Raw genomic sequence first — 27601 nt, 5'->3', positions numbered from 1 at the left:
AGATTATTTGGCTTGTGTGACCCAGTTAAATAGCCCTGAGTCCTGTGGGCCTCTGTGGACACCTCACCTTCTGTCCCACGGCTGGCTTGGCTCAGCGAAGCCTGCCCACCTGCGAGGACAGAGGCTCCCGCTTTCCTGATGAGAAGAAAGTGTATCAGAAGGAAGCAGCAACTGGTTGCTGAGCCGTGGAAAATAATTAAACTGGGGAAGAATAAAAACACTTCTTTAAAAAACCAGGTTAGGTATGAATGTGCAGGGCGTGGCCCCTCTGTATAATTAGCTGCTCTGCTGGCTCTGGGAGCCGCCTGCCTCTCCTGCCCGCCCGTTGTGTCAGGCCCTCCTCTCGGCTCCCGGTAGGTGTGTCTCGGGCTCCGTGGCTGCCTGTCTCACTCTTGCAGAGACGCCGCTGCCCGAGAGGTCACCCACCTGAACCCCCAGCGCGTTCAAAGACCAGCCAGGTGAGCCGCGATGGAAGCTGCAGACGCCTCCAGGAGCAACGGGGCCAGCCCTGAAGTCAGGGATGTCCGCAGCCCCCTGAGCCCCAACGGCAGCCTGGAGAATGGGGTCAAAGCTGAAGACAAAGAGGCTAAGACTGCCAACGGGCACGGCGGGGAGGTGGCCGAGGGCAAGGGCGCAGGCGGCGCCCTGAAGCCGGGCGAAGGCAGGAGCTCCCTGTTCTCCGGCAGCGAGTGGCGGCGGCCCATTATCCAGTTTGTCGAGTCGGTGGATGACAAGGGCTCCAGCTACTTCAGCATGGACTCTGGGGAAGGCAGGAGGTCGCCCTACGCCGGGCTCCAGCTGGGGGCTGCCAAGAAGCCGCCTGTCTCCTTTGCCGAGAAGGGGGAGCCGCGCAGGTCTATGTTCTCGGAGCCTCGGAAGCCCTCGGTGTCCATCCTGGAGCCCGGAGATGTCCGGCGGAACAGCTACCCCCGGGGCGACTCCAGCACCCTCCTGCGCTCCAAGTCGGGCTCCGAGGAGGTCCTGTGCGACTCGTGCATCGGCAACAAGCAGAAGGCCGTCAAGTCCTGCCTGGTGTGCCAGGCCTCCTTCTGCGAGCTGCACCTCAAGCCCCACCTGGAGGGCGCCGCCTTCCGCGACCACCAGCTGCTCGAGCCCATCCGGGACTTCGAGGCCCGCAAGTGCCCCCTGCACGGCAAGACTATGGAGCTCTTCTGCCAGACCGACCAGACCTGTATCTGCTACCTCTGCATGTTCCAGGAGCACAAGAACCACAGCACCGTGACCGTGGAAGAGGCCAAGGCCGAGAAGGAGGTAAGAGCTGGCCGCCCTCGCAGTGCCCTCCCACCGCACCTGCTCCACGGCTGCTCCCAGGGTCTGGGCCTTACCTCTCTGCTGTTCCTGGTTCTTTCAGAAAACAGTCCTTTCCCCTCCTACCCCCAGACTGGGAGTCAGAGATGGTTCCCCTATCCTCTAAGGCCTCAGGAGTCAAGTCATCTCCTAAATGAGCAAAGAGGGGCTCAGCAAAGATGGGGGGCTTGGCCAAGGTCATAGGACAAGTTCAAGTCAGGCCAGGAGATCAGCATTCCTTCCTGGGCTCTCTGCCTGGCTGGGTGCTTCTTCCTTCCTTTCTACTTCGGTGCTAAGTCACTCAGTCGTGTCCAACTCTTTGTGACTCCATGGACTGTAGCCCACCAGGCTCCTCTATCCATGGAATTATCCAGGCAAGAATACTGGAGTGGGTTGCCATTTCCTTCTCCAGGGGATCTTCCCCACGCAAGAGTCAAACCCAGTCTTCTGCCTTGCAGGCAGAATCTTTACTATCAGAGCCACTGGGAAAGCCACCTCTTTCTACTTAATGGAGAGAGAATTCTTCCTAGTTGAGGAGGACTGGCTCGTGGGGATAAGTCATGGGTAAGGAGGAGGGAATTTGGGGACCACGTCAAGGCCCTTTCTCCCCTGACCTCGGAGTTGGTCTCTGTAGGCAGTGGCTCCTTCTTGTTCTGTCTGATCCCCCAGCCAGTCTTGACACTCCCAGCAGCCTCCTTTATCCTTCCCTCAGCTGGACGCTCAGTGCTTTGTGTGTGTGGCCGTTGCCTATAGGTGGACACTCGTGGCGGTTGGAGTCGGGGGGGAGGGGTGTACATGTGTGTGCGTGTGTGTGTGTTTTCTGTGCACGTGGGTGCTTATGTCTGTGTATGGATGCTTGCATATGACTGTATATGTGGCATGTGAGTGTGTTCGCATGTGTTCTGTGTGCGTGATTCTGCCTGTGCTTCTGTGGGGAGGAGCAGAGGCGTGGGGAGGAGCAGAGGCGTGTGGAGGCTTGTGAATGTGGTACGCCTTACTCCTGGAGAGGATGTGCTGGGATAAGGGCTCGTCTGTGGCTGTACAGATACTGGGACTCCTCCCTCTACAACAACACAGCCCCCTGATGTGGTGCGTCCTCCAGCCGGGGTCAGCCATGCTCATTGTCAAGGCAGGGGACTCTGCTTTCTGCACCCCACAGAATGGGACAGCACAGGCCCCCCTCTGTGCCCAGCCTTCCTGACCTGAATCTGTGGGTCACTCTTTCCTATCCATACTCCTGGGCAGGAGAGACGAGTCAGAGATGACAAAAGGCTCAAAGAGCCTTTTCAGGAGCCTCATTTAGCCCAGGAAAGAAAGGTGGTCCTAGTCTCCCTAACTCCCTGACCCCAGCCTGGCTTCAGGCTTCAGACAGGGAGATAGAGCTGGGGCAGGGGCCATGGATCTCCTCCAGGGTCTCACTTAGGGAATCAAAACAGATTGCGGGTAATTATCCTCAACCACCACAACCAAGAAATTGCAGAGCCCCAGGCTGGGTTTTAGGAGACTCAGCTCCAGTTCTAGTTTTTCCTCGAACCAGCTCTAAGACAGTGGACAAGTCCCTTATGTTCTCTCAGCCTTGGTTTCCCTTCACATGAAACTAAGGGATTGGACTAGATTGGAAGTTTTCAAATGACCCCCTGGAGCCTGAAGATTCTTAGGAATGTCTCTGAGACCTCAGGGATGAGGAGGGGGGCAAACTGACGCCCAGAAGGCAGGGGTGCAGGCTCCTATCGCTACTGCAAGCAGCTGTGCCATGCTGGTGCTCAGTCATGTCTGAATCTTTGCAACCCTCTGGAAGCAGACCGCCAGGCTCTTCTGTCCATGGGATTTTCCAGCACCTACCCACTCCAGTAGTGTTGCCTGGAGAATCCCATGGAAGCAGAGCCTGGTGGGCTACAGTCCATGGGGTCAGAGAAGAGTCGGACACGACTTAGTGACTGAACAACAACAGCTCTTATTTATCTGTTATATGTGTAGGGCTTGGTTCCAAATTTTATTTGAAACCAGGGTATCTCCACTTAAGAAAAGCCTGAGTGCCCCAGAGGACAGGACAGTCTTGGGCAGTTTTCTCTGGCAGCACCTGGGACTTGGTGTTCATGCTCTAGGGCTCGTGATGTAGGTCAAGAGGCAGAGCTCAGACGCACAGACCAGTCTGGGGTGCATCCGCCTAGTTACACAGCAGCGGCTGTAAGTAAACATCAACTTGCAGAGGACAGAATGCTAGGCTGGATGGAGAATGAGCAACCTTGCCATCTCCTCTCCACCTTGCATGGGAACACAGACCCAGAGGAAGGAAGGGACATGTCCAGGCTCAGTGCTTAAGGAAGAAGCCCCCTGAGTCCTCTTCCAGTGTTTGAGAGCAACTGGGGGAAGGGGGATGGGATTCAGGAGGTGTGTGCCTCACAGGGCCTCAGGGGGAAATGTCTGATCCTCTGGAGTGACTTAAATGGTGGGAGCTTCAGACTCTGTGTGTGTGTGTGTGTGTGTGTGTGCTGCAGCATAGGTAGGCAGGGAGGGGTGGTGCTGAGCAGCTGAGTGGAGACAGAGGTGGAGTGGAGCTCTTTGTCCAAGCCTAGCCCCGCTGGAATGTCAGACACTGGGGGCGTTGGCACAGGGCAGCCTTAGGTAGGTTGACAGATCAAAGTGAAGGAGCCTGTCGGCCCTGACATCCTTCAGAGGCAGCCCCTGCAGACCCAAACATCAGCCTACACACAACTTTTTTGCAAGAAGTCCTGTCCCGAACCTGTTCTGCAGGCTGGTCGGTGAGGCCCCGATGAGGCCGTCACTGATCTGTCACGGTTTCTTGCATGAGACTGAAGACAACACCCCGGGCTGCAGTGCGTTTGGGCCTCCTCTGCAGAATCCGAGCAGAGGCGGTGTTGGAGAAAGGCTGCTCGGTGTGCCGCCAACACGACAGGCCTTCCTCTGCCGACCCAAGATCAGAAGATTTCCAGTTTCACTCTGAATGTCTCAAGGAGGGTCCACAGATGTCCTGAGTTGCACACCTCTGCCTCTGGCTCAGACTGATGAGATTTCTGTTGTTTAGTTGCTAAGTCATGTCTGACTCTTTTGTGACCCCATGGACTGTAGCCCCCCAGTCTCCACTGTCCACGGGATTTCCCAGGCAAGAATGCTGGAGTGGGTTGCCATGCCCTGCTTCAGGGGATCTTCCCGACCCACGGATCAAACCCACGTCTCTTATGCCTGTTGCATTGGCAGGCGGATTCTCTACTACTAGCACCAACTGGGAAGCCCTTGCAATGTGCACATCCATCCTGTTCTGTGTCTCAGGGCCTGTCTTCTTCTCTCCTGAGTACCTTCTGCTGCATTGGGTCAGAGTGGAGGATTCCTGGCCACGACTCTTGCTGCAGGGTCGTCTGCCATTCTGTAGGTTCTCCAGGCTCTAGGTCGGCAGTCTGGCCAGGCATGGGGAGGAGCGCTCAGGACAAGCATTGCTCTGGAGGGCGAGGTCCTAACTCAGTAGTGCAGCTCAGATTCAACATCTCGGCCACTCTCCTGATGCCATCATTTGGCTCAGTTCCTTTCTGCCACAGTGGTCTGTGGCTTTGCCTCTGGTCTCATTGCTCAGTTTTTTCATGAAGTCTGAGCTGCCAGGCTGCTGGCCATGGGCAATTACTGGTCTTTGAGCTTTGGGAGATGTGCTGGTCTGGGATTTTGGGGCTCTCTGGGTGGACCACCATGACCAAGTTCAGGAAGAGGAGCCAGATGGCTAAAGGCCTAGAATGGGGTTGGGGGCATGTCTGGGACCACTCTTTTCAGAGATATTGGGGGGGAAACTGCCCTGGGACAGGGTGAGTGAGAAAGGTGATGGGATGACCTCTGTGGGTGCGCTTGGATGATGCTCTTCCCCACCATCTTGCCCCTTCTGCATTCTGACGTCCAAGGAAGCAGGAGGAATAGTGAGTCCCAACAAAGCCGACGAATACTGGGCTGGTTGACATCTGGGTGGGAATGGGGAAATCTATCCAGCATTTCAGATTCTTATCCAGATAATTACCATTTGTCTGAAAGTACAAATTTGGCAATTAACTGGCTCATTTGGCAAATGTCATAGCCAGTGGCCCGTGTGGTTAATTCAGACCAGAGGAGGATCCTGGGCCCCATTTCCCCTTCCCTGGGGCGGCACAGGCACACCTGTTCAGGTGAGTGCTCAGGTGTGTCTGCATCTGAAGGCCCTGTCTGTCCCGGCCGAGGCACCACCAGCTGCCGGCCACCTCTTTGCTCCCCCAAGGCCGGAAGGATTTCAAGACTGGGTGGCCTGCGCAGGGCCCGTCCCAGCCACAGAGCGAGTGGCAACAGGAGGAGTGTGGGAGAAGGGAACAAAGAAGGTATTTAGGGGCAGGCCTGGGCAGGGCGGAGGGGTGAGCAGGGAGCAGAGGGAAGCTGGAGGGAGGTGTAGCCGGGGTGGAGCTGACAGGAGCTGAGGCCCCATCAGACATCAGGGGATTTAATCAGACTCCTAGGGAGGAGGGAGGGCTTCCCAGGTGATGCTAGTGGTGAAGAACCCACCTGCCAGTGCAGAAGGCTTGAAAGACACAGGTTTGATCCCTGGGTCAGGAAGATCCCCTGGAGGAGGGCATGGCAAACCCACTCCAATATTCTTGCCTGGAGAATCCCATGGACAGAGGAGCTTGGTGGGCTAGAGTCCAATAGGGTTGCAAAGAGTCGCACATAACTCAAAACAACTTAGCAAGCCCAGGGAGGAGAAGAAGAAAGCGGGGCCTTAGGGGGTGATGGGGAGGTGTGGGGAGGACAGGGAGAGAGGCAGAATCCATGAATTGCCTCATCTATGAGGTAGGAGGTGGGGAGGCCTGGCACTACGATGTCCTGGATGATACAGAGAATAGCCCAAGGGTTGAGGCCATGTAACTGAGCTGAGTCCTGTCTCTGTGTCATGGTCCTCTCATTTCCTCACTGGGAAAACTCAGGCAAGCTCCTCAATCTGCCTTGGCCTTGGTTTCTGTACCTGTAAAATGGGGACAACACGGCTTACCTCCCCAGGGGGCTTTTGAGATGAAAGGAGAAATGCAAACACACAGTGGCTGCTCAACAAAGCAGTTAGGGTCCTTCCTTCTATGGTGACAGGAGAACCCAATATTTCAGAACCTTCCTATGTTATATTGTTATCTGTCTCCTGCCTCGTCTGGCTTTTGTGCAGCCTGGCTAGCAGGGAAAAATTGCCAAGGACTAAACAGATGCTGTTCACATCCCCAGAGGTCTCAGCCCAAACCCTCCTCTCCTAACAGGGTAGCACTCACCCCAGATGTGACAGCAGACCCTTCTAGTAGCATAGAATTCACAGCCCCAGGTCCCTTCCAAGATCCCACTGTGCTCAGCAAGTTGGGGCTTGCGAGGCCTCCACTCCGCCCGTGTTGACTTCCCTGGTGCCCCAAAGAAACCAGGAGACCAGTCTCTGCCGCCCTGACTGATGCTTCCACCCACGGCTGCAGACAGCAAGGCTCTGCTTTTGACCCTGCCCTTGCATGTTTCCAGATCGGCTGGCAGCCTCTCCCTCCACCCCTCCCAGGTCACTGGCCAGCATCTCTGGCTCTCCTCGGCACATCCCCTCCCACTAGCCTCCCTCTTTCCGGCCTATCTGCTCTTGGCTGAGGCTCTTCACTGTTCTAAAGCCCCCCCGCCCCCGCAGGGGATTCAGTGCCATCTTCCTCCCTCTTGGCCAGTGAGTCTGTGCTCTTGTGGGAAAGACATTCCCAATGCACAGACCTCTGTGCATTCCACTGGCTCCTCACCTCCCTCTTCTCTAGGAAAACCTCCTACCACTCACAGGGGGCAGCCCGCCTGCACCCCGTTTATCCTCCTTCTGTTCTGTTTTCCCCCAACATCCTCCAGTCTTCAGTTATCCACCATCTAGTCTCTACATCCCCAGGGCTTCCCTGGCGGCTCATATGGTAAATAATCTACCTGCAATGCAGGAGATCTGGGTTCAATCCCTGGGTCGAGATGATCCCCTGGAGAAGGGCATGGCTGCCCTCTCCAGTATGCTTGCCTGGAGAATCCCGTGGACAGAGGAGCCTGGTGGGCTACAGTCTATGGAGTTGCAAAGAGTCGGACACGACTGAGCGACTTTCACTTCACTTCACATTCTCAGCCTGATGTCTTGACCTCCCTCCTTTCTGTACACTTCACTCTGTATCCTGACGGTGTACACAACACACCTGGACCCTCGCACACAGCATCCCAACTGCTGAACACCATCAAGACTCACCTGCTCACCCCTGCCTGCTCCCCCGGCTTACCTGCCCTGCAGGCCTGCCTGCTTCCCTGTCCTCTCCCCTCCGAGTTCTGGCCCATGGAAGGTGCCTGACACAGCAGTGGTGACGGGGCCAGTGGCCAGTGCTTTTCTCTAGAGTCTCACCTGCCTGGAAGGTGGTCCTCTTCCTACCTCCATGAAAGATGGAGTGACTGGGGCATGGAGGAGTTTAGTAACTCGCAAAGGCCACCCGCCTGGAGGTGGTGGTAACTGGATTCAAACCTCTGGACTCCCAGTCCTGGGCTCTGGGTAGGGTCCCTCCTGGATTCCCCCAGGCTTGTTTCATGGAAGAGTTGCCCTGTCACCGCTTCCTCAGGCCTGGGGAGTGAATGCACGTTTGCTCTCTGCTCTCCTTGTTCTGGTGCGAGGTAGGGGTGAGGAACCCCAGTGCCAGCCACTCATCTCTGGGCTGGTGACAACATCTCAGCTGCAGGGGGAGGTGGATTCCAGCGTCGCCCCCCCACCCCCCGCCACCTCCTCAGGCCTTGCTTGCTGCAGGTGAGGGGGTGAGGGGGTTATCCAGGAATGGGAAAGTTGCCCAGCACTGTTCAGCCTTTAGGCTTCTTTCTCACAGCTTGGACCCATTACCAGTCCCAGGCTTCTCACAAACGTTCCAGGCTACCAGCTCTGCCCACTTCTGTGTTTTGGGCTTTTGGCTCCGCCCGCCTCCTGCAGAGTCTCCACTGCCCACGTGGTGTCTTTTTGTCTCTGCTCTCCACCCTCCCTCCACCCTGTCTGTGGACAGCTGGCTCCTCCCAGCCTTTGTCCAGAGATTGGGCCAAACCCCCATCCTCATCTGCTTTTATTCCTCTCCACAAACATTTCCCATCTTGGCTGGTGGCATTTTCCATGTTGTGGGATTTCTTGTGTGTAGCTGGTGGGGCGCTGGCTTCCTGAGAAGAACTGAGAGTCTGCGGCCCGGAGAGCCCTGGGGTATGGGCAGAGGGGTGGGGTGGGAATCCGGGGCTTCGGGTCTGGGAGCTTTTCAGCTCCCGCCCCAGTCCTTCCCACCATCCCCACCAGCTTCTCAGTGCTCTTTCCCACAAAAGCCAGGATGCTCTCTCCTCCATCAGTCCACTTCACTGGGTCTCTGCACCAGGGACCCACCAGCACCCCCTGGCCTGGGGGAGCATCCAGGATTTGTGACGTGTGTGCACAGCTGCTCAGGACTCCTTGCCAGCAGAGCTCACATTCCTGGTAGTTTGTGGCGTCCACATCTTGATTCTTCTTGAGTTTCCTCAAGGAGATGGCTGGAAAGGGTTGGGACTCTGTTCAAAATCCAGTGTAACGGGGAGACCTTGAGCATTCTGGGGTGCTCTTGGATGCCCAGTCTTCCTGCTTTCAGGTGGAGATCACCCACCTGCCTTTCAAACTGGAAGGTGTTTTAGGAGCACTAGTGGGGAACCTACAGAACAGAAGAGGTGCCTCTTGGCTGGACTGGCTTGGCCTTAGCTTCATGCGGCCTTCCTCAGTGGTTCAACGGGTAAAGAATCTGCCTGCAAAGCAGAAGATGTGGGTTTGATTCCTGGCTTAGGAAGATTCCCCTGGAGAAGGAAATGGCAACCCACTGGAGTGTTCTTGCCTGGGAGATCCCATGGACAGAGGAGCCTGAAGGGCTACAGTCCGTGGGGTCACAGAGCCAGACACAGCTGAGTGACTGCACATCCACATAGCTCATGCTCCCCCTTTTGTCTGTGTTGTAGCTGCTTTTCAGAGCAGGGTGTTTCTCCAACGGAAGGAAGCTATTATCCACACTTTCCGTATCAGAGCTCATGTCCCAGTTCACTCCTGGTCCTCTTCCCAACCCACCCCAGACCCTGACAGCCCATGTTCTCTTCCTGAGGAGGGACCCTGGACCCTTTCTTTCCTTTCTCGCATCCACCCTCACTGCCTCGCTCACTGGCCTCTCTCCTCCCCCAGGGACTTGAATAAAGTCCCAATCTTGCCCAGACTGCAAAGTGCGCTCCATTTCCCATAAACAGGTTTATAGCTGTGCCTGCCCAGACGGACTCCCCGCTGGCGGCAACCCAGACTCCTGCTTGCAACACAGGCCTCACGTCATGCCACAGAGACGCTGCACCCTCTCACTGCCATGGACGCTCCCTGGGCTGGGCTGGGCTGAGCTGGGCTGGTCCCCTTTCTCCTGTAAGCTGCTCCCCGATGGCTCCAGGTCCATTGAAAGGAGCAGGAACCCCCTAATGAGCTTCCTTCCTGCTCACGTTGGGTGGAGGGCCTGGTAGAGGGTCCGCCTTACAAACCCATGGCTGGGTTGCCCAGCCTCAGAGCCCAGAGTTTACAATGAGGTGGCGCTTGACTTGTGGCTGGATCCTTGGTGACTGGCACAGTGCCTGGCATATTCAAGGGCCCAGTGCGTGTTGGGTGAATGAAGGGCAGAGTGATGATTTGTGGGCCCTCCTCCCTGACTCTCTGGATCTTTTCCACTTCCTCCCCCTGACTTCTCCTCCAACCCCGGCTCCTTCCCTACAGACGGAGCTGTCACTGCAAAAAGAGCAGTTGCAGCTCAAGATCATTGAGATAGAAGATGAAGCCGAGAAGTGGCAGAAGGAGAAGGACCGCATCAAGGTGAGCAGCGCCCAGGGTCTCCCCCAAGCTGGTGCGGCCTGGAGGAGGCAGGCCTGGGCCTGGGCTCTCGCTCTTGAACCTGGCTGCATAAACAGCTCATCAGTTCACTTCTGAATGATGCTTGGTTCTGGCTGAGGTTTCAGTGGACACACCCTGACTCCTCTGGAACTTTTGGACCCATAGAGTTGCCCAAGCGTAGAATGATGGTTCATGCACACCCATTGAGTGGGAGGAGCTGCTGATGGATAAGGAAGGGTGGGCTGTAAAAACACCCTGGCCATCTCTATCAAGAGATAGGGATCCCTCATCCCTTCGAATGAGATTCTTGGCTGAACAGGCTTGCAGAGTCGGGGCAGTAGAAATGCCCTGACTCTATGCTGGGACATAAAGACGCACCCCTCCCCTCTCCCCTCACTCTGGACCCAGAGCTTCACCACCAACGAGAAGGCCATCCTGGAGCAGAGCTTCCGGGATCTGGTGCGGGACCTGGAGAAGCAGAAGGAGGAAGTGAGGGCTGCGCTGGAGCAGCGGGAGCAGGACGCAGTGGACCAGGTGAAGGTGATCGTGGATGCTCTGGAAGAGAGGGCCAAGGTGCTGCAGGACGACAAGCAGACCAGGGAGCAGCTGCACAGCATCAGCGACTCGGTGCTGTTCCTGCAGGTAACGAGCAGCTCTGCTGCCATCCAGGCCCTCCTCCCTCCAACCATCCAGGCCCTCCTCCCTCCATCCATCCAGGCCCTCCTCCTTCCACCCCATCCAGCCCCTCCTCCTTCCATCCCGTCCAGCCCCTCCTCCTTCCATCCACTTACCCAAACTCTCATCCACTGTCCATCTGTCCATCCATCCATGTATCCACCATTCATCATCCATCCATCCCTCTAAGCTCCATTCCATCTGTCTATTTAATTTCCATCCAAGCCATCCTACCTACTTTAAAGATGGCACACAAAGATCACCTTGTACCAACTTCAACTGATACGTATTAACAGTACTTCAGGCTCAGTACTTCAGGAAATAGCTCCATGATAGATTAGTGATGCCTGCTTTGGGTATGGGAGGGTGGCAAGTAAGCATGTGGATTTGCTTTCTTTGATGTGGTCTGTCCGTCTGTTCCTCCATCCTTCCATCTGCTAGAGTATTTTGGGCACTATCCACCCAGTACTGTTTTAGGTGCTGTGGAGACTAGAAAGGTAGAAGGTGCAGTTTTTGCCCTCAAGGAACTGCAGTCCAGCGGGGAAGATAAGACACGCACAATTAGAGAATACAGAAGAGCCTGTAATTAAGTGAAAAAGCCTATGGTTCAGGAGATAAGTGCCTGTGGAAGCTCTGCGAAGGGCAGACAGGATGGAGACAGTTTTGTGGAGGCAGTGGAACTTGAACTGGGTCTTGAAAGCCTGTTAGGATTTGAAAAGAAGGAGAGAGTCTCCAGTAAGGGAGAAAGGAGGTAAGACGTGCCAGAGAACAGAGGCAGGACTGAGTGGGCACATGCAGGGGGAGAGACCGCTGTGACTGACCCACAATGCTAGTATTTCCTTGCCTTTCTTTGGTGGTTTCACTCCCAAAGACTTGGCAGGTTGGGTTGCTCCCATAAACCCAAATAAACCGCTGTGGGGAGGCACCATGCATCCAGTTTAAGAGGTGGGAGCCACGGAGTCACATATCCGACTGCTAGTGCCATCAGGGATATTAGCATCTAGTGGATTTTATTTAGTTATCCTTTAAAAGTTAATTTTATTTTTTGGCTTGTGGGGATCTTAGTTCCCTAACCAGGGATTAAGCCCATGCCATCAGCAGTGAAAGCACGGAGTCTTAACCACTGGACCGCCAGGGAAGTCCCCATCTAGTGGATTTTAGTCAAACCCTCTCATTTTACAGAAGAATAAGAAATGAGCGCCCACTGAGGAAAAGTGAGGCCAGTTAATAGCCGAGCTGGATGTAGACCCCACCTCCTCTGGCTCCCGGTTGAATCGTCCAGCTAGACTGTGGGTCCCCATGGCTCCTAAAGACCCAGGACACTAATGGCTCCTTTCCTTTCCTGGTAGGAATTTGGTGCTTTGATGAGCAATTACTCCCTCCCTCCACCCCTGCCCACCTATCACGTTCTGCTGGAGGGGGAGGGCCTGGGGCAGTCACTGGGCAACTGCAAGGATGACCTGCTTAACGTCTGCATGCGCCACGTTGAGAAGATGTGCAAGGCGGACCTGAGCCGCAGCTTCATTGAGAGGAACCACATGGAGAATGGTAAGTCCCCTCCCGTGGGCAGGCTCCAAGGCCATGGAGGTTTTCTCCTAGGTCAGTTCCCGCTGCCTGGCTCAGGCTGGCATCCCAGCAGCTGGGACCTCACAGTTTCCAGCCTCCCATCTCACCTGAGGGTGTTTGGACAAGGACTCAGAGATGGTACCCTCCTCTCTCGAAGTTGCTGCCCAAGTTATGCAGCTATTACATGGGGTCTCCAGGGGAGCATCCCAGGCACTGGCTAGGGAGATGTACCACTAGGGACAAATGTCTTCTCCCTGGATTGTCCCTCAAACTCGGGGGTTGGTTCTACAGCCCTGTGTCTGACTAGGGGACCTAAGCTAGGAGCAGTGTGGGCGCTGCGAACTGTAAGGGCCAGACTCCAATCTGGTGGCTTCGTAGGCTCCAGGGGACATGGCCGAGAACTGCATGCATGCTGGGAGGGAGAACTTGCCTGTCATCATGGCTGTGCTGAGCCCACAGGTGGACTTGGCCTGGTGGACTAGCTGGGCGTGGTTGAGCACAGCATGTCTCGGTGACTCACCAGCTCCCCTGAAGTCAGCTTCTCTATTGAATCACACTGTCCTCTGCAGAGGCAACTGAATCATCTTCATAGAAAGCCTCCAAACACGAGAACTTGCCCCGTTAAGTGCTTTTCCACCAGTCCCAGCCCATCCCTTTAGGGCCTGAAGCTGGACACTTTCCCCAAACTCCACCCGGTGGCCCAGACCTTGAGGATGCAGCCTAGTTAGTGACTTCTAACTGCAACACCTAGAGGAAGTGATTGTCTTTGGTCTCCAAAGGGAGTATGTGACTCTTTGGGGCATGAGAAGAGGGTATGGTGTGCTGAGGGGCTGGGACTCAGGGGCTGGTGTCTGTATATCTTGGGAATGTTGACATCACATAGTGTCCCTGGAAGATGTGAGGGACATTGCCACCCTAAGGACAGATAAGCCACTGCCACAAGACAATCATTTGCTTCAAGGGGCACTTGGGTCCTGAAATCCTCCTGATGACAATGGTGGCGGTCCTGGCAGGGATGGCCCTCTGTGATCTGGCGCTCCCTGGATGCTGGCTCTGTGTAAGCGCCTCCCTTGCACTATCTCAGTCTCCCTGTGGGATGTATTGCATCTCACAGAAGAAGATTTTCAAAGGGCACACGGCTAAGCAGGGGGTGAGCTGGGTTTCATGCTCTGTTATTCAAACCCTCCGCCCACATCTTCTCATTGGAGAAGCTGCTGCCCGTGGTGGCCTGCAGAGGAGTAGGGGGTGTGAGGGTCAAGCTCCCTGGGGCACAAAACTGTGTGGGGGAGCTCCTCAGCTGAGGTCGGGCCAGACCCATGAGGATGGCCTTGGCTGCATTGGGGTGGCCTGTGAGCCTCGCGGGCGCAGGGACCCCCCGCCTCCCACCGCCACTCGCCCACGGAGCCATTTCTAGGTCATGACTTGCTGGCCGTGGCCTCTGTGCAGGCGTGGCCCTGCGCCTGTACAAGCTGTGCGGGGAGACCGCTGCCAGGCGCGGGATGGGTCGTGCTGACGTCAGCGGCTCTACACCTGTGCCTGGGGCCCTGGGCCTCCGTCCAAGTCGGCGTTTGGTCACTGCTGTGCTGCTGGGAGTGTGTCTGGCTGTAGGAGGTGGGAGGCGGGTGGCCGGTGAGTCAGACCTTGGAGTGACCGTCTTCTCTTCCTTGATAGTGGTCTGTCCACCCGCCAGGGGCTCAATTCTCACCATCAAAGGTGAGGGAGCTGAGAGACACCAGGGCATCTTCCCCCTGGGCTTGGTGGGGAGGAAGCTGGACCTACATCAAAGAGGATGTTTGTTAGGACGTGCTTACTGTGCGCCAGGCCCCTGCTTGGCCCACATGATGGAGATGAAGGGTGAAGGTCTAAGTCCCCCACTCCTCTTCTTGGAGGAAGAGGGAAGGGAAATAGCAAGAGAGAGGAATGGGGTGGAGGGCAAGCGTGGAGCAACAGGTCTGTTTGGGTTCAGGGCTCTGCTGGTGGGTGCCAGGCGGGGGCAGTCGGTGCCCCTTCTGAGTAGCTCACTCCCCTCTGCATGGTTCCACTCAGCCACTTGGATCCTTGGCCCTGGAGGCCAGTGCTGGGACCTCATTCCATCCCCTGGGCTGTCATCAGTGGCTGGGACAAAGGCAGGAAGTGGGCATGGGGGCTCGAATCCCAAATCTGCCCTTATGGGCCATGTGACACTGGGCAGTGGCTTCACTCACCTCCTGAGCCTCAGTCTTCCTATCTGCCACCCGGGTATCTTCATACCAGCCCAAGGGTTGATGGACACATCAGACAAGAAATGAAACTCAATAGCACCTTGTTAATTGCAAAGTGCTGTGCTCACCGTCTCCTCGTAGGAAGCAGTCCCAGCGAGGCCGGATGGCCCACTGAGCCCTTCCCTCACCCACCAGGAGCTCAGGGCCAGAGCAGGTGCAGGGCAGGGGGCCACCGTCTCTGAGGTTGGGGGCCTCGCCTCTCCCTGGGACAGAGGGGCCACAGGCCGACTCAGTGATGCTCCCGGTGGGCCAGCTCGTCCTCCCCACCTGTCCCTCTGCTGACCCGAGCTCTCTCCTTCCCAGGTGGTGACCACCGCTACATGAACAACTACAGTAACAGCTACACCAGCGAGTGGAGTGCTCCGGACGCCATGAAGAGATACTCCATGTACCTGACGCCCAAGGGTAAGAGAAGGGAGCGGGTCCTGCCGCTGAGAGCAGGTCCAGGAGAGACGCAGCCAGGTTCCCCAGGGGGCAACCCCCGTGTACTTGCCTGGGAAGGTCCTGGCCTGTACCTGCCTGTTGTTTAACGCCAAGTCATGTCTGACTCTTTTGTGACCCCATGCTCTGTAGCCAGCCAGGCTCCTCTGTCCATGGGACTTCCCAGGCAGGAATACTAGAGTGGGTGGCCGTTTCCTTCTCCAGGGGATCTGCCCACGTCAAGGATCGAGCCCAGGTCTCCTGCGTCTCTGCCACTGAGCCACCTGGAGGCCCTGTGCTTACTGGCACAGTCACCAGCACCTCCTCTTGCTTCCATTTGGCACCTGCCCCACTGGTTTCCGTGCCCCATGCCAGCCCCCGCCCCCACCCCCTGCCCACACCTCCTTCTCTTTCCTTCCAGAGGGACGCCTGAGGGTCTCGTCCACTTCCATCCGCCAGGCTGAGCTGTGTTTTGCTTCTGCTTAGATTTCTGTAGTCCTGGAGGAGGGCTGGCCCCTCCAGAACCATCCTGCTCCTCCAGGCAGTGGGGGCAGGGATTGAGGGGTGGTCTTGTAAATTCCTCAGTCCCCCTCCCCCAGGCAGCCAGCCCTCCCTCCCAGGCCCGGGTGAGGGCCAGTCTGATGGGCGCTGCCCAGCTGGGTGAGGGAAGAGACCAGCGCCGGCCTGTCCTTGCCCTGCGGTAGCCCGTCACATTCTTTGGCATCAGCAACAAACAAACCACAGTGATGCTTGTTACATAAGGGTGGGTGGGCCCGGTAGACAGAGAGGTGCATGCACGTGCGTGTGTTGTGGGGGGTCGGGAGTCAGGAGAAGAGAGGGTGTGTAGGGAAGAGGGGAGACAGGAGACTTGGGGTAGACACCAGGGGCTGGGAGGGGGAGCCTTGAGGTCCTGGGCACTGACTCACACCCTCAGACATGCATGCACAGCAGGAGGGGCCCCAGCGGGTATTTGGAGGGGTGAGCTCAGCAGAGAGGAACCTCGGCCGCCCCACCCAATGTCAAAACAACACCTGGGCTTCCGGTGAGGCAGCTGGGCACAGGTACCCTGCCCTACATTCCTAGTGGGGGCCATCCAGGTCCGGGCTGGCCAGTTCTGCTTCCTTCCCTCCCCTGGGGCGCTGTCCTTCGAGCCTAGTTCTGTGGGAAGATGAGCTGTGTTAATCAACTGTCTCAGCATCCCTAGCCGTGGTCCAGACCTTTGGCTCACCAGCTTCTGAGGACCAGACCCAGGGTGGTATCAGACCCCGACTGGCCCTGCAGGGCTGGCCTGCTCTGTTGCAGATGGAGGGGAGCCGAGTAATAATGGGGGTGTTGAGGGAGGAGCATGGACCTGCCCAGATGTCACTGGAGAGCCAGGGCCCAGTGGCCTTGGGCTGGTCACTGCCCCTTCAGTATTCCTACCTGAGAACGAGGGGGTTGGACTCAGCTGCTAGGAGAGCCTCCAGCTCTGTGACTGTGAGTCAGGTTGTGACATTTGTAGGCAGAAGAAACAGGTTTATCCTGTCTCTGCCCCTGCACCCAGGACAGGAGGGAGGAGGAAATCTGCCCTCTGGGGGCTCCCATGCTCAAGACAGAGGCAAGGGAGGGGCCAGGAGAGTCAGCACAGAGATCTGGAAGCAGGGCCAGCGGCCCGAGTCTGGGAGCTTTGGGGCAGTGGGGCTGGGCAGTGAGACTTCTGGAGGAGAGGTTAGTTTCCAGGCTCCCTGAAAGAGGGTTTGAGGGCTTGGTAGAGAGGGCATGGCTGTGATGGACAGAGGGCGAGGGGCGAGAGGCCTGGACCGAAGGTGTGAAGGTTTGGCATGCTTGCTCTCCTCCAGAACAGGAGTGGGGCTGGTTAGGCAGGAGGGCAGGAGCCGACGCGCACTCTGACGCACGCGTGCGATGTCTTCATCTGTGAAGTGAGGGTGTGGAGCCCCTTCTTTCTGCCTTTCTCCCCAGATGGTTGTGAAGTCCAAATAGGGGAGGGAGGGAAAAGGGAAACCCATGCCATTTAGGGCCAATCGCTGGGGAAAGCTTACCCAGGTGGGGAGGTATTCATGGTACCAGCTCAGCAGCACCCAGCTGGCAGCCCTCACTGCACCTCCGCCCCCACGGTGGTCCTGGCCCAGCTTCCTCATGGGCACCCCACCTCTCACCCAGCCTCTGGGGTCTCAGCATGCAGGGCCTGGCGCAGGGGCGCTCTGGTGACCCTCAAAGCCTCTAATTAGGATGCCTACACATCTTAGTCCATTCAGGACTCTCCAAGTTTACACTGGTACCCTCAGCCTGATGACTAGCATCATCCCTCTCAATTCTGCTCCGATATGAATGGTAAATTACATGGTCACCCTATCCTAGACCCAAGGGCGCTATCTTGGTGGTCGAACCCCGGTCCTGACCCAGGCAGGTGAAGCTGTTTTGGGGGGCAAGGATTCCTGCTTGACACCCCTCAAGTCAGAGCCACAGGCCCCCCGGCTGAGCCAGGCCCCCCTTTCTGGGATGACAGCCCCCTCCTCATCCCCTTCACAGGTGGGGCCAGGACCTCGTACCAGCCGGCCTCCCCCAGCCGCCTCTCCAAGGAGAAGAACTTCAGCAACCTGTACGGCACCAAAGGTGGGAGGCGGCTCAGCGGGAGGGTGGCAGGGCCTCTGTGTGGGGCCATGCAGGCAGCAGGCGGGGGCTGGGCAATGGGCAGCGGGACCCCCCATACGAGGTGACTTGGGGAGCTGGAGTGGGGTTGGCCTGGAGATGGGTGAGGAGGGATCCTACCAAGCTCAGGGGGTGTTCAGGTGTATGTGTGTCTGTGTGGTTCGCACATGTGCTTGTGTGCACGCCTGTGTGTGACATCGTTCGGCTGAGGAAAGCCACCCAGGCACCTCCGCATCAGTGGAATCCCTGGGTCTGTAAGGTCTTCTCCTTGAAGGATGAGCTGGGGAAAGCGGACCCCAGGGTGAGGTGTGTGAGGACTTCCCTCAGCAGGTGGCAGGCCAGGGGTCCACAGGGGACCTTTCCTGATTTGTGCACTCCTGTGTCAGAAAGTCGGACACTGGTTAAAACAGACTAGGGAAGCAGGCAAGGAAAAGTCAGGTGTGCTACGGGCTGGGCCATCCCTGGAGAGCCAGGAGGCATGTTTGCCAGGGAGGTAAGTGGGCGACTTGCCCTTAAGACCCGGAAGGGGTGAAATGAGGGTGGAGGCGTGCTTCCCCAGGGAGAGTTGCCAAGTGCAGGGTCCCCTCCTCTGCCCAAAGTGCGGAGGGCACTGCTCTGCCGAGGGCAGGGCCCAGCCTTTGATGGACCCAGATTTGGGGGCTCCTGGGTGTGTGCCACTTGCAGATGGGGAGGGGACTTGGGCCAGCTCCACCAGAGTCCCTGGGGACACAGCACCAGCAGTCTGGAGAAGCAAGGAAGGAAGTGGGGGTGTTGGTAGATCCAGAGATCTGGGGGTTGGGGCACCGTGGACAGGGCAGTGCCCAGGCCTCTATGTCCAGGATTGGGTTCGTTGCGCTGTGAGCTCCGTGAAGGCAGATGCTGGGTCTGTCCTATTCCCCACTAACACTTCAGGGTCCAGAAGGATGGGCTCAGCAAACATTTGTTTAATGGGAGGAAGAGGGGGCGATGAATGGATGGATGAGAGGGCAAAGAAAATGGCCCCTTGGAACCTTGGGTGGACATGCTTAGTGACAGCCTTAATGCAGACTGTCAGAGATCCCTATGGGCGAGGGTTCATGATGGGGCAGGCGGCCAGCGCCCGACCCCCATCTGCCCTCTGACCCCCTCCCCCCCAGACAGCAGCAGGAGATCTCCAGGGCTGGGGGGCTCCTCTGTGGCGTGAGCTCAACGGAGCAGAGCCGCTGTGCTCAGAGCTGCTGAAAGGGAGGGTTTGGAGTGGGCAGGTCTCCATGTGGGAGGCGGGGGGGCTCTCGAATGCCCCCGTGGTGTCCCTGCCCCACTGTCCCCAGGTCTCTCTATATCCATCTGCAAATGGAGCACCACAGCCTGCTTCATCCTCCACACAGAATTTCAGGGCTTGTAGCAGCTGCCTCCGTCTCCGACTTTTAGCTTGTGTTTGTTTATTTGTTCCTCCACTCATTCATTCATCCATCAGCCAGACCGTGAGCGCCTTCCAGGAGCCAGGCTAAGTGCCGGGCCCTGGGTGGAAGGCTGGGTCAGACGGGCACACCACCTGCCCCCACGGAGCCAGCTGGGGAGATGGACCATTCAACATGTAATTACAGTGTGATACGGGGCGTGCGGCTGAGACACATGCAGACTTGGGGGAGATGATGTGGAAGCTGATGCCAGAAGACCCAATGCGTGAATTTACTAAGTGTCGGGGAGCAGGTGGACTCTCCTAGGCAGAGGACCTGGGCTGTGCCAAAAGCCTGGAGCTAGAGCGAGCCTGGTGTGCGTCAGGAGCTCAGGGCACAGCCTGGCTGGGGTGTTGAGTGAGGGCGGGAGAGGGGAGGGGGAAGCCAGGAAGTGGAGGTGGTGGAGAAGGGTGGGAGCATCAGCTCAGGGAAGAGCTGAGGGTCCTGTTAAGGACTTTGTACCTTAATCTGAGAGCAAGGACAGGACGATGCCTTAGAAGGACAGCTTAATGGCAGGAAGGATTGGTCAGAGGTGTGATGAGGACTCAGCTGCCTTCTGCCTAGAGGGATTTGCAGAAATGGCCTCTGCTCCCTGCCCAACCCCCCACCCCACGAGCCAGGCCGCCCTGGGCTGACTCTTCTTCCTTTCCCCACCAGGTAACTACACCTCCCGGGTCTGGGAATACTCCTCCACCATTCAGAGCTCTGACGACATGCCTGCGGTGCAAGCAGGCAGCTCCTCCTTCTCCCTGAAAGGTGAGCTCACCCTCATCCGGCCCTTGTCTTCTGGGCGCTCTGTAAGCCCTGCCTTGGTCTCTGCTCACCATGCCCTGCCTCCATCAGGTCTCTGCTGTCAGGAGGGCTGGGCCACCGCACACGGGCCCCTCGGGATGCACTGTGATACAGGCCTCAGTGTCAGGGGTGAGGGAGACACACCATACTCTCTGTATCCTGTGCCCCGACGTCCCCGGGGGCTTCCATCAGGCTTAATTTCAAGTCTTCCTACTGCAGAAAGTTTATTTAACTTTGTCACCCAGTGACTCCCAGCCTCAGGGGACTCTAGAACCCTGTGGCCCAAGCACCTGTCAGCCTCCCACAGAACTAGAGTCCTGCCAAGTCCCCTCTGGGCCGGGCAGACTACGTGATCTCGAAGGCCTCCCTCCCGAGTCTGGTTCTGCCCCCAGAGCTCTTTGACAAGACTGAGTGGTCGATGCCTCCTGTCCCCTGGAGTTGAGGTCATTTCAAGGGGCCGGCCTGAGTCAGACCCCAGCTCCCAGTGGACCCACAGCCCTCACATCTCTTCTTAAAGGTCCATGGGGCAGCTCTGGGGGTGGAGGGAGCAGGTCTATCTGCCTTCTACCTGGCAGACATCTGGCCTAGGAGCCTGGATAAGCAGGCTGGTGGGCTCGGGTGGGAAAGGTGTAGGTGGACCCTCAGGCAGCAGCCTCAGACAGTTGCTTATCCAGCTGCCCCTTCTGGGCTGGGTCCTGGACTCTACCCAGGGCTGGGATTCTGGGATCTACCCACAAGGGGATATGACTACGGGGTCCCAGACTGCAGGATCCCCAGGTCAGGGACTTGCTCTGGCCTATCTGGCTTACAGCAGGTCCTTCCCTGCTCTCTGGTCAAGCTTGGATCAAAGGCCACCAGGCAGGAAAGATGGCCCCCCCTTAGGTGTGATTCAGAGCTTTCCTGCTCCTCAGCGTCTCCCTGGCGGTCCACAGTCTCTCCAGGTGGGGGGGCCTTGCTCTAGGAAAGCCCCTCCTCAAACACACCAAGACCCCCGGGACGCTTGTTGTCACCTTCATGCAGATCTGCTCAGAACTGGCCTAGATGGGGGTCCTGGGCATGGGCTGCCCCGTGACTCCCAACTGCATCTACTCGGGGGGCGCGGGGGTGGGGCTGAGCGAGCGCTTTGAGAGCAGCAGTGCCCGCAGGGCGGGAGACCCCCTCTGGTCCCTCCTAGGACCAGTGCTAATGGCTCTCTCTCTCCTGGCAGGCACTGGGAAAGTCCCCTATCAGTTCACCACCTTGGGACAGGCCACCACAGAGTTTTCCAAACCACTGGATGGCAGTGGGCTGTTTAAAAATAATCCTGGTACCCACCTGTTTTGCATCACCCCTCTTTTCTCTCCCATAGCAGGGCAACTGGGACATCCTACGGGGCTCTCTGCCACTTCTAGGGTGTCCTGGTCCCTCCCATCTCCCCAGAGGCCCCTGGCAGAGGATGCATGCCCCCCCCGCCGCCATCCTAGCCTACCTGCCCCTGGATAACCCCTGCTGTACAGGCTGGTCTCCTGGGCCACACCCCACCCCAACCCCATCCCCACCTCTCTCATGGCTGGCCTGGGGTTTTCTTTCTGGGAACTGAGAAGTGACCTGAATTCCCCCCTTGTCTTAGCCTCCCGCTCAGGACCTGAGGGACCCTCTGCTTCCTCCTCTCCTTCCAAGGCTGCCCCCACCCCCAGATGCAGGGAGACAGCCAGGTTCTCTGCTCTGGCTCTGCCCCCTTGCCAAGCGTCAGCCCTGGAAGGGCCAGCCTTGCTGGCAGCCCGGCAGTGCTGCAGGTGGCTCTGGGCCTGACCAGCTCATTGCCCTTCAAGCAGCCCAGTGCAGGGCTCCAGCCTGCCCCTGCCAAGACAGACCTTGTTAATTTCTTGAGCACCTCTACGTCCAGCTCACAGTCTATTCCTTCCCAGGCAGCCTTGTTGGTCTCTGCAGGCTGAGGGCTGACACTGCTTTTCACAGTTCTGTGGACGGAGCCCCTTACAAACCTGCTGGGCTGAGGCAGAGGGATGGGGAGGTGGGCTCAGACAGCGCTGCCCCGGACTAGCATCTCTAGGACCCCAGACCTAGACAGCGCCCCATGGACTTGCTGTTTGAAACCTGGACCACAGCCACATTACTGCCACTCTCTGGGCCCCAGCCTCCTGCTTGGGAAGCAGGAAAGAGGAAAATGAACTGGGGAGGTGGGGCAAGACGGTAGGTTTTGAGTCCAGCACACCTGGGCTCCAGTTCTGACCGCTGATTATTATCTGTGCAGTCCAGGACAATAAGAACAGGGAAGACCTAGGTGGAGTCCAGCTCAGTACCTGTCTGGAGGCAGGCTGGGAAATGGGGAGCTTTGTCCATGTAGAGGAGGGGTCAGGGAGTTGGAATGAACACCTCCTGGTGGAGATGGGGCAGACTGTGCTTATAAAAGGGCTTTCCTGGGCTTTGGGGAGGGAAGGAGAGGGGCCTCTGAAGTAAGCCTGCAGCGGGGTGGGTGGCGATCCCCGCAAGTGGTCTGATCCTGGCCTGGATTTGGGGTGATGCTCCCCTGCTGCCTGGCCCAGCCCACCTGGCCTGCTCCTCCTCCTTCTGTCTGCCTTGGTGCCTCCTCCCTCCGGCCCACCTCCTCAGGACTTTCCATGGCAACCCCCCTGGCTGCACTTGGTAATGGGCTGGATGGAGCTTGGCGATCACTTTAGAGAGGGCATCTGTGCTGCTCCAGCCCTGAGCCCCTGAGCACCAGCTTGTGCTCCCTCTGACTGGAGCCCCTTGTCTCCCCAGGCTACCCTTCCCTCATCAGGAGCCAGAGTCCCAAGGCCCAGCCCCAGACCTGGAAATCTGGCAAGCAGACTCTACTGGTGAGTGAGGAGCGCCCGCCTGGGCACTAGCATGTCCAGAGTGGGCTCCCAGGGGCATCTGGCCATCACTTGTCCAGGGCCTGTGGGAGCATGGTGATATCTCCTGGCCACGGGATGGAGAGAGGAGGCAGTGGCCTGAACACCAGCTTCCTGCAAAGGGTAGTAAAGAAAGACCAAGGGCTGATAGGTGGGGGGCCTGGGTAAGCACAAATTTTCTGGGCCTCGATTTTCTAATCTGTAAAGCGGGCAGTTTTTAAAATTTGCAGATGGTTGTTGGCTGCCTCTGCTTGTTGAATGGTGGCCAAAATGTTGAATATGGGGGACTGGCATCCTAGACACGAGTCCCAGTTCCCTGGGGGTGCATCTCTAGTTCTGACAGCATAGAGGCCATTGGGATGATAGTGTGGGTGAGAGGCTGTGAAGTTGGGAACAGAGATATTTAAGATTCGATAGCTAATGTCACTGAGTAGGGGCATCAAAGAGCAGGACAAGAAGGAGCATGGTCTTGGAGTCGAACCACCTGGTAGCTGTGGGACCCTGGATGAGTCAGAGCCCCCTTTGGGATGCCACAGTGCAGTGCTGAGATGGGATTGATCTCTAATATCTGTAGATCTTACATACTGAGCCCCGCCCAAGACCTTAGTGATCAGGGGCTGTCCTTCACTGTGGAGGCTGGGCCTCCTCTTGGGAATGCTCTCTCCCAAGGCCTTTGCCAGGCCCTGCTGAAGGGGTCAGTCAGCTGCCTTGGATGGAGGTGGCCTCTGTGTGCACAGGGCCTAGAGCCCCTGGCTCCCTGCTGTCTTTGTATTCGGAGGTCAGAACATAGAGGTGATTTGCTCCAGGCTACAAAGAGTGACTGGGGCTGGTTTAATTGGAAGAGAACCTTTAATTTGCTGGTGATGGAACTAAGTGATGGTATGTGTAATTTGAACCAGGCCCAGGGCCACTGCAACAGCAGGGCTGCGAAAAGCAGATATGGGAAGAAAAAGGAAGGCTTCTGTTCCTGGCTCGGTCCTTCCCCACCCGCCCCCTACTTTCCCACCATCCCAGAGCCCCAGTCCCATCACAGAAGGCTCATCACCACCCTGAGATGCCTGGCAGGGCAGGGTTCTGCGGTCCCCAGCTGGCACCCAGCACAGAGGGGAGAATGGGGGCAGGTGCTAGTGTGGGCAGAGGCTGGCCTGGGAGTCAGGATGCCTGGGCCCCAGTCTTCTCACCAACTTGAGTCATTCTTCCCCTGTGCCTCAGTTTTCCCATCTGTAACATGGGCAGATAGCCTGGATGATTTCCTAAGTCTTCCAACTTTCATGTGCTGTGACCCTGAGCCTGGGAGGAAATGGGTAGGGGATGGGTGTGTATGTGCTGGGAGCATCCTGCCCAGATGCCGTGGGGCTCTGTGCCCACCTGCTGCTTGGCTCTCAATAAGACAGCACTGTTCACTGACCTGCCATCCATTCGCTTGACTCAACCTTCCTTTAAGAAAGGCTTCGGCCATTTCTGGGTCTACCCACTTCACCTTACTGACTCTTCAGGGGTCCAGGCTGGCACCTGGGGATCAGGGGACTGGATCCAGGCCTGGCTCTCCTGCTAAGCAGCTGAGGAACTTTGGCCATCTCTCCCTGCCCTGAATCTCTCTCTTCCATTGTTTAATGAGTGGTTTAACCAAGGCCAGAGCTAAGTTCTCTTAGCTCTTGCATTCCACAGGCCCCCACTTCCACGGTGGACCAGATGTAGGCAAGGAGCTACTGTAGACACAGGTGTTCAGGCAGGCAGGCCCAGGGCAGGAGCTGGGGTCACCCTTGGGGTCTCCTGGGATCAGTGCGGTGTGAGATGGGCTCAGGCTCTGACCCAGTTCAAGGGCAAAGCCACTTCTGGAGACCCTTTAGGAGCCAGGGCGCTCCCAGGGGCAAGCTGCAGCTGAAACGTGCTCTTCTGTTGCAGCCTGGAGGGTGGTTGCTCAGGGCCCTGATGAAGTGATTGGGAGGAGAGGGGTGTGCTGATTTCATGAAATTGCTGCAGGATGTAATACACAGGGCTGGCAGGAAAGTTGTCACCCTCTCTGTCCTGAGAGATGCTTCCTGAATCCTGATGAGGGGACCAGGATGAGAGAGGTGGAGGGGCTTGCAAGGGGGGGAGGCCCCCAGTCTGTGTTGGGCTGGGGGGTGGTTCGCCCTCTCTGCAACCCCTTCTGTCAGGGAGAATGATGCAGAGAGAGCAGAGGCCAACCCCTGAGACTCAGAAGTGGTACAATGCCATAGGTGGAGGCGAGGGTTGAGTTCTGGAGCCAGGTTGCTGGGGTTCGAATCCCAGTGCCTCTGCTTACTAGCTAAGGGACCTTGGGTGAGTTGCTTAGCATCTCTGTGCCTCAGTTTGTTCATGTATAAAATGGGTTTCCTAATAGTAACCCACTTAATTGGGTGGTTGTGGAAATTCAGTGAGTGTGTCTGTGGAAAGCCCCACACCAGGTCTGTAGAGTAGAGAACGCGGGATGAATGGGAGCTACGATGGTGCTGGGAGGGGCTTCCTGGGCATGGAGAGAGCGTTTGATCAGGCTGAGGTTCAAGCTCACCCGTCAACTGGTGGAAAGAATTCTAATCAGGATGTGAACCCGGAGACTCTGATACCACTGGCACCCACCCTAGTCCCACGGTAGATGGAGCTCACAGGTTAGGCCACAGGGCCCTAGGGTTATTGGGATTCAGACCACTGCTGCTTCCTGGTGGAGGTGAGGGTGTGAGGTCTGGCCGGCGGGCATGCGTTCCATCAGACCTCCTAACCACTCTCCTTTTCCCACACAGTCGCACTACCGGCCCTTCTATGTCAACAAAGGCAACGGGATCGGGTCCAACGAGGCCCCATGAGTTCCAGATGGGCTGGAGCGAGGCCCCGCCACCCCCGCCCTTCCCACCGGCTGCTCTCGCTACGCTTCTCATCTGCCCTCAGCCCGCTAGCTCAGGGCCGCCTGGCCGCCCCCTTCCTCCTCGTCAGTGCGCTCCATGCAGGCCTCTCCTGCTCCGTAACTAAGGGTCACCATCTTTCCTGTGCTCGGATGGAGGTGGGAGACAGCTGGGCTTTTCTCCCCTAACCCACCCCCCTCCTGCTCTTGGGCAGGATTCTTGGGACCGGTGGTGGGTGCCCACGCAGTACTCGCCCGCCTTCCCTGCCCGGCCCTGCTCTCTTCAGGCCTGTTGGCCGCTTCTCTCCAAGGACCCCTATGCCACGATGCAGTCAGTAGGCACCTGGCCACAACAGCTGCCCGCCTCCCATCCACATGGGCCACTTCTTCCTGGCAGCTTGCCCCCTGACCCAGAGAAGACTGGCCCCGTGTGCCCTGCTTGGGTCCTGCCGATCAGTGCCCAGCCCGGCAGGGCCGCAGCCCTTGGCCACCGCAGAGGAAAGCTCCCAGTGCCCTGGAGTCACCCTGCCCAGCCTTGGGTCTCTCCACATCCACTGTGAGTGTGTGGTCCCTGAGGACGGGCTCCCCTCACCGCCAGGAGGACTTTCGTCAGGATAGCCCTTTCTTCTGAGATAAGCCATTCCGTTGGTGTGACATACCCCACCCAGGAAGACAGCTCCTGGCCCAGCCGCTCTGAGGGAGATATGGTTTACCTGCAGAATTCCATTAGTTTCATAATTGTGTTTCTCCCTGGCAGTGGGAAGTGAGCAGGCAGGTGAAAGTGTGGCGGGGCTGGTAGCCAGAGGTGCTTATATTCAAGGGTGCCTACACCCTGCCCGCACCCTCATCCACTGCCCCCACCAGCGTCTTCCTCCTCCCACCCTCCACATTGCATGTTGTCAAGGGGCCTCCTGGAGAGGAGCCCAATCCAGGAGCACCAACGCAGGGTCATCCCTCCTCTCACTGACCCCTCCCAAGGGCCATGGGGGCCTCGGGGAGCGGGGCCAGCTGTCAGGGGTGGGAGGGGGCATGGGAGGAAGGGAGGATGGGGGGAGGCACGGGGGAGGGAGACATTCAGCTTGGGCTTTCCCCTCCTGAATAAACCATTGATCATTCACTTCTTTGTACTGAACCACCATTTCCTCAGGGTCACCAGACGGACTGGCTGCAGTTCTTCTGAACCCACTTTTCCCACCTCTGATGAGTATGTGGTTGTCTCCTTTCTTTCCCCCAGAAGACGTGGTTCCTCTTAGCCTCCCTTCCACCCACCCTTCCCCAACCCACAGAGTCCCTAGTGGACAGTGCTCCCAGCCATCCCCACCCCACCTGAGTTCCTGGTGGGAAGTGCTCCCACCCCCTCACTCCCACCTGAGTCCCTAGAGGGCAGTGCTCCCACTCCTCCGACCCCCACCTGAGTCTCTGGTGGGAAGTGCTCCCACCCCTCCACACCCCCACCTAAGTCCCTAGTAGGCAGTGCTCCCACTCCTCCCCACCCCCACCAAGTCTCTAAGGGGCAGTGCTCCCACCCCTCTCACCCCCACCTGAGTTCCTGGTGGGCAGTGCTCCCAGCCCTCCCCACCCCCACCTGAGTCCCTGGTGGGCAGTGCTCCCACCCCTCTCACCCCCACCTGAGTCCCTGGTGGGAAGTGCTCCCACCCCCTCACCCCCACCTGAGTCCCTAGTAGGCAGTGCTCCCACTCCTCCCCGCCCCCACCCAAGTCTCTAAGGGGCAGTGCTCCCACCCCTCTCACCCCCACCTGAGTCCCTGGTGGGAAGTGCTCCCAGCCCTCCCCACCACCACCTGAGTCAGTGCAGGAGACTGGAGCTTCCTGAAGTGGCCTGGTTAACACTGAGCAGAAGGGAGG

General features: G+C 57.8%; 1 protein-coding gene across 1 annotated transcript; it reads left to right on the top strand.

Moving 5' to 3' along the window:
- Positions 1-327: 327 nt before the first annotated feature.
- On the top strand, positions 328-26853 carry TRIM29 (tripartite motif containing 29). The gene is made up of 9 exons (XM_069555604.1): positions 328-1272; positions 10088-10183; positions 10610-10843; positions 12226-12424; positions 15007-15108; positions 17653-17736; positions 19869-19967; positions 22764-22840; positions 25639-26853. The coding sequence occupies exons 1-9, from the start codon at positions 469-471 to the stop codon at positions 25699-25701; spliced, it is 1758 nt and encodes a 585-aa protein (XP_069411705.1). The 5' UTR covers positions 328-468; the 3' UTR covers positions 25702-26853.
- The last annotated feature ends 748 nt before the right edge of the window (positions 26854-27601 follow it).

The sequence above is a fragment of the Ovis canadensis genome, chromosome 15 (assembly GCF_042477335.2).
Source record: "Ovis canadensis isolate MfBH-ARS-UI-01 breed Bighorn chromosome 15, ARS-UI_OviCan_v2, whole genome shotgun sequence".
Lineage (NCBI taxonomy): Eukaryota > Metazoa > Chordata > Mammalia > Artiodactyla > Bovidae > Ovis > Ovis canadensis.
The sequence above is the reverse complement of the archived record's forward strand: the minus strand, read 5'-3'. Positions and strand labels throughout refer to the sequence as shown.

Coding starts and splice junctions, on each gene's coding strand:
- TRIM29 (XM_069555604.1), top strand. CDS start 469: ATGGAAGCTGCAGACGCCTCCAGGAGCAACGGGGCCAGCCCTGAAGTC. Junction 10,184..10,609: donor AGGAGAAGGACCGCATCAAG/GTGAGCAGCGCC, acceptor CTCTGGACCCAG/AGCTTCACCACCAACGAGAA. Junction 12,425..15,006: donor GAGGAACCACATGGAGAATG/GTAAGTCCCCTC, acceptor TCTCCTTCCCAG/GTGGTGACCACCGCTACATG.